This window comes from Opisthorchis viverrini, assembly GCF_000715545.1.
Source record: "Opisthorchis viverrini unplaced genomic scaffold opera_v5_342, whole genome shotgun sequence".
NCBI classification, from domain to species: domain Eukaryota; kingdom Metazoa; phylum Platyhelminthes; class Trematoda; order Opisthorchiida; family Opisthorchiidae; genus Opisthorchis; species Opisthorchis viverrini.
The window spans coordinates 405552-412084 of NW_008752002.1; the positions used below are offsets into that span (position 1 = coordinate 405552).

The following is a 6533-nucleotide window of genomic DNA, read 5'->3' on the forward strand; positions in this document are numbered from 1 at the left end:
TGGCGATGTTCATCCTCCAGGATTAGGTCCACGTGCCCCCCCCCCTGTGCTTGACTGGAGACAGTGGACGATATGGTGGCTAACCGATGCCCGTGGCGCTCACGCTGTTAGTTTCTATACAGATTGTCTGGGTGAGTATAGGAGATTCGGACGCCTCGGATGCTTTTCGTAGACTTAGCCTCCTTGTACCATTTTTATTTTCATTCCATTATGAGGCCTCATTTAAATAAACTGAAATAACTGTACGGTAGTGAAGCATTAGTATTCACATTTGGTGTTGCTGTCGGTGATTATGATGATCTAGCGTTTACACCTATCTTTCCCAGTTGGGAAATCTCAAGGGCTAGCATGACACTCGTCAGTGACGTTGCTTTCAGCACCACCTACTCTCATCTGTCATTGATGGTGGATCTACCAGCATGTTAGCAATGCAATATGGGTTTCAAAGTTACGCGGCCCCGAATGGCAACTGTAGAAATTCAGTCTCAATATTATCCATAAGACAGATGAAAATTCTGGAGAGCTCACGACCAGTTTCATCCATCCTGAAATTCCCGATTTTTCATCAATCTTATTTCGTACTTTAACATCTAATGATACTTTACGTATGGCGCGATAAACTCATTTGAGGAAGTACTCAGCTGAAATCCGCCTGTACCCGTGGTTCGCAATATTCCCGAGAGACCAAAATTACCCGATAAGCCTCAAGGACGGAACCGGTTGTCCAGAGTTTCCATCGAACCTATGAGTAGTACTGAGACATACTTCGATATCTTCACTAGTTCCAAATGAAACATAAGGTGGTCTTTGTGTCGCACATTTATTTGAAAGACACTATAAAACAGAGATGGAGATGAGTCTCGAACTAAGCACTGCTGCTCAAAGATGATAATGGAGGAGGAAGGTCTGCATTGATGCGTTGATAATACTCGAAGTTTAGAAGGCGGTCGGTAACAGTCAACGAAACACTGATTCGGTTTAATCATCATTAGGCTTTCCAGCTAAAAAACAGCTATGTGCGGCGCAGTTGTCCATATCATTTCCACCGCATTTTTATCACATTATCCATGCGTTATCTGTTTTACTCGACAACTTATGTACGACGGAACGGAAACATCCGGCACTTGCTTTTTGTGCAGCAGAGTCATTCGGTTGTGCATTTTCCTTATTTATGTCACGTGATTTCTCATACCAAACTTGTTCAAATTGTTTAAAGGACGGCGTGCCACTTCCTCAAAGAATCCTCCGCATTCTCTGGAATTATCCGAGGAAAAATATTGCAGGATAACTATCAACTTCTTCAGATTCACTCTCTTGAATCGTACTTGCAGAAAACCACATAATGACAGTAATCCGTTACTACTATTTGCAGTTATTTACTTTCGAAAAATTGGGAATCAAAGGAACGATTCCTCACAGTATGTTCGAAATTACGATAAGAACCATCGGTCTACACAGACATTGGTCGCGGAATACGTAAGAAACTGTCTTCAGCCGACATATCTTGTTTGAAATGATGGTAACCAAGTATAAACGTGTCATTAAACGGGAACTAAAGATTTCAAGCGTACTAAATAAGCAAGTCATCTGTTAGACATATTAGGGTCTATCCTCCGGCGTAAAAGTAATAAAACTACTGGGCTAACACTTTTTTGCAAAAGTTTATATAAGTAGGCTGAGATAAGCCTACTCAGATAGTTTCGAGAACATCTGAAGGAGGTGCTTGTGTTGTCTCCAAGTTGTTGAAGCAAATGTTACAAGTTCAGCGAAGGTAAACGGCGGAACTGAGACTTGGATGCTCTTTGCATGTCTAAGCGCTCTCGCCATGTCGTCCGCACAAGTTCATTGTTATGAGTGTTCGCTGAAACCACACAATCGGAGCATCCACATACTCACTGATTTTGTCGTTTATTGGATCATGAGACTGGTCCATGTGACAACCGCAGCCGAAACTGCGATATGTAGAGCTTAGGAACAGTGTTGTGAGTGACGGAAGCCGTGTGGCGGAGGTTGCAGCGAAAAAGTATTTTGCAGAGGCTTGCTGATGTCTATGGGCAAGGTTAAGGTTGCAACAAACGATTCAAGGGAAAAATAATGAGGTGTGGACGAAATGAATCAAAAGTCTACTCCAGCTTTTACGTAAACCAAATTGGAGGGGCTAAAGTCCTCGATGGGATCATTATAGAGAAAACCACAACTAGCAGCTAAACAGTAGTCTACCTGTTCAATATTTTTCATGCTCTCGTCAATGGTACAGTTGATATTCGTCTTTGAGAACTTTTCTGAGGCAGCGGTAAAAACAGCCACTTCATCCACGTTGGCCTTGAGTGCCTTTTCCATTCCTGTTCTGTTGGGCACCAGAGCAATGTACTTCGTTCCCGAACTCCTTGTGATACTACCAAACACTTCGCCAGCATCAGCCAGTTGAGGAACCCAACTGGGACGAACGAAACTCGACACTTCAATGTGAGTAATCCCAGCATGGGACAATCTTCGAAAACATTATGGATAGTCAACCAGGATTTACTTGTTCACTAGCTCCACCTTGACATGTGTTGGGACGGTCACTTTTTCATTCTGTAAACCATCCCGAGGCCCAACTTCGACCAACTTGATTAATCCTCTAGAAGTCGACAGACGCCGATAGGGAACCCAAAAGAACTGTAAAAAGGTAAGTGTAAACAACATATAGAATAGTGACTTGCATGTGACTTCCACATTGGTACAAGTTTCATTCAATAACTCTCAGTCAATTGAGTTTTTCGAAGACCGTTCTTCTGGCAACCGCAACTTCCAGTCACTAGGTTAGAAGGAAATGGAAATAAGAAAAACGCCACGAAGTAGAAAGAGCGAAATAGAGGGGAAAACCAAAAGCCGGTGTTTCAATAAGTAGAATAACGCCATCGATTTTTAGTTAGCTCCATTTGTGACATTCCCCAAGTGCTGGTTGGATGAATGTCTAGGCAGGCAGCAAACAACGCATTCGATATCCCTTTGTTCAGTTCATACGAACCGCTGTGCCTGAGGGAAAGGTAATCATATATGATAGAATGACGAGAAGCGGAAAAGTGTGGCAATGAAACGGCGAAAAAATATTGAGGCAAAAGGTGAAAAAAGAATGAGTACGCTACCGAGAACTGACGTCGGTCATAACTGGTATCTCTAGCCAGTATCGCATAGTTACCGCACGGTCCTAAGACATCCCCATAGATGACAACTGAGCGGTCAAAGTCGTTGTTCGTTGGTCTGCTTGCCTTCTTTTCGTTTTCGACTCCGACTTATGAGAAGAGAATTCCGTGGCAGCTATTATGGTTTGATCCCGAGGATGGGATCCAACTAGCGAAGTCAGTGACAGATATTTTGAGTTTACTGTTTTGGCACATGCTGTTTGCTGAACGATCATTCTTAGCTGTATCTTTGAAAGATATGTGGAGTCTGAGATTCTGCGTTAAACAGTTCACTTATAGAACGAAACGAGACTACAGCCATTATCGGCATGGAACGTTTTAGTTAAACAAAGGAGGATTGGGGAGGGTCCAGAAGGGGGTTGCAAAGAAATGCACGAGCAGTTGGTGTCTTCCAGTTGGAAAGCTGTGAGAGCACCGAATTTCTCGATAGGTTGTTATTGTTTGTGAACAGAAAGCTACGCCCCCTTGGCCATTTCAAGCCATTGAGAAGAGGCTGGGCCCTACTCCGACGTAAAAACCGTTCAGCTGTGGCACCCATTTGGTGCCTAGCTGCCGTGGTTCGAACTCGACCTCTGACTCTCGACTTCCCCTGTCTAGGCTTGGGCAACCTGGCAGTATCCCATGCCTCGTGCCTCCTCTGGGTGGTATGGCAGCTAAGCACTGGAAGCGTGTGGCAGCTGAACGAGTATCTTCTTTATCTTTTATCTTAGCCTTTTGCAGTTGGCTAATAACTCAGCTACTGCTGTTGTTGCCGGAGAGATGAATGTGCTCAGGCTCAATTGAGTGGTTGTCTTGGATTGTAATCGAGACGCACGAACAATGGCAAGCACATCAGCAGTTATGTGCTGGCAGCAGATTAACTTCTGAAACAACTTATGTCGCTTGATAACATGGCATCCTTTGCATGAGAGCCAACCTCCGACAAAGATAAACCATATCAACATTAGCTATGGCTGGCGTTAGTCAATTACTGACTGTCGGTCATTCTAGAACACTATTTGGATTCGGATCACACGCTTGTTCATTGCTGCTTTTCGTTGTGCTTTTCAGGGGCGCTTGAGATGCGCACAACGCGCCTGAGTATCAAGAAGCGCTCTGAAATTTATGTGAATTAACTTACAAAACCCACCTGCTGAAGTCCTTTTCAGACAAGACGTCTTCTGATATTGACTCTTACTGAGAGGTACTGTCCGTAACTTTGCAAGATGCTGGGTGCTCCGTTTGTGGAATGGTTCAAACAGCTGGATCCAGGTAATGGACGTCGGGAAACACTAAATTTCCCGAAACTTAGACAAGTATTACTACTGGTTGAGAGTAAAATGCCGTTCGACGAACTGTCAGACTTCAGGTGGAAAAAGCACCTACGTGGATCACAGGGGTTTGGTGGATCCCGAAAGCTAAGGAGGTTGAAGATGTGACAGCTTCTGGGAATGCGCGTAAACTACTCACGGTGATACTATGGTGGATCCCGAAAGCTAAGGAGGTTGAATATGTGAGAACTGCTGGGAATGTGCGATACTCGCAGCAGGTCCAAAGAAGCCTACAGTGAGTGGAATAATCATTGTTTCCTAATGTTTTAGCCGATGTATTGAAATTGTTAGAAGATGAAGGCCTATCATTCGGCAATCATCGTTCTCTATTTCTGGCTCAATCATTCTAGTGCACAACAATTTAATCTTCTGACAATCTGCAATGAAACGATTGTTTCGCCCAGCTCGGTTTGAGGCCGACCCCCAACGATCTTCTGCTTCGGAACAATGCATCCATTGGCACGAAACGTTTACGAGTTTTCTTTCATCAAACTTTCAAACGTTGACAAAAACTTTTGGTAAATTTTCTTTCCCTGTCCGTCTATCAACATGTTTGTGAATGTACTATTTAGGAAAACGCCGGCCAGATGCTCGGAGCGATGCATATTAAATCCAAAAAATGAAGTGTTTGCTAGTGCTAACTACTACTAAACAAGAACCAGGTCAATTAGTCGACGTATTCCTGCCAAAATTGCGTTGTTTTACCAAGGACTGCAACTGTCGTGCGGTTTCTGCCGATGAGCATCGAGATGAGGCTATTCGAGACGCTTTTATCACAGGTTTGTAGTCTAATTCCGCCCGTCAACGACTATTAGAAAAACAAACTCTTAAGCTTCAGAAAGCGCTTGATGAGGAACGTGTGCCTGAACAACAGTCACTCTCATGTGACTCGTCTTCTCATGCTACATGTGGTGCCGCATCTATCAAAACGGATAAGCCTTTGACTCCTGTTAGGAACACAGTTATCGCTCAGACTGACTCTAACGAAGCGAGTGCAAGCACATCCTTATCTTGCTTCTTCTGTGACAACGGCAAGCACATTCGTTCAAAATGTCCGACTCGTGAATCTTTCTGTCATTCGTCCGGTAAGAAAGGTCGTTTCCGAAAGGTTTGTCGATTCAAGCCGAGTTCAAGTCGTACCACATCGTTCGTGAACCCTGGTATCTCATCCATTTTCAACATCTCTTCATCCATTGGACTTTCCAAATTAATCTTTGATACTAATAGCTGCGAAAGCTACATTTCTTCCACAACTCACTGAACCATGGTTGGACAGTAACATCATTTTAAGAGCCCTATCTTGATGGCTTCGCTGAATTTATTTTGTGTTACTAGCGGTCATCTTTATGCTACCGTGCTGTACAAAAGCACGCAGTGCGAAGGTGTCAAACTCTCACTCTTATCTAATTTGTGTTCAGACGTCATTCTTGGCCTCATCATCATCATCATTGTCAGCTGTAATAACCGCGTACTCGTCGTACTGTGGTTGTAGCTGACGCAGTTTCGTTCACCGATGGTTTGGGGGGGGGAGGGGTAGGTAGCTGCGCGTTGCAGGCGGGAGCTGATAAATTGGTGCATAAATCCAGCACTGTCAGTGAGCTGTCAAGTGGTGAGGGGGTTGGAAATGGAGTTTTGCATTGAAGGCAATAGCTTGGATGCACGAGCGCCATTGAGGGCGCGACTGGGCCATATCTGACAATGTCTCTAGCCATTGATGTGGCCCGTCTCGGGGTCCCCATCCAGGAAGACAGCAGTGACCAGCGCAGCTAACTTTGCTGGTAATGGTTTTCACACTTCGGTGCCAAGTCATTGGTTGACCGCCTCTGACTCTCTTTCACCCTTCACGTGGTTTTGCGAAAAGAGCCCTTCGAGGAAGTCGGTCGACTGGCATACGCAGCACGTGGCCAAGCCAACGCAACCTGTGCAGTGTGATCAGTTCATCTATCGAGGGTGAGTCATTTCTCCCGAATACCATTCGACGTACTTCAGAATTGCTGGTCCGGTGTTCCCACCAGACTCGGGCAATGCTCCGAAG

General features: G+C 44.7%; 1 protein-coding gene across 1 annotated transcript in view; it reads right to left on the reverse strand.

The window, feature by feature from the left end:
- T265_15085 (hypothetical protein) overlaps positions 1-2340 on the reverse strand; it is a gene marked incomplete at both ends in the record, with an annotated part of 9831 nt that extends 7491 nt beyond the window's left edge. The window contains one exon of the mRNA XM_009176518.1: positions 2140-2340. Coding sequence (XP_009174782.1) covers positions 2140-2340 — 201 coding nt within the window. The remainder of the gene's footprint in view (positions 1-2139) is intronic.
- Positions 2341-6533: the final 4193 nt, after the last annotated feature.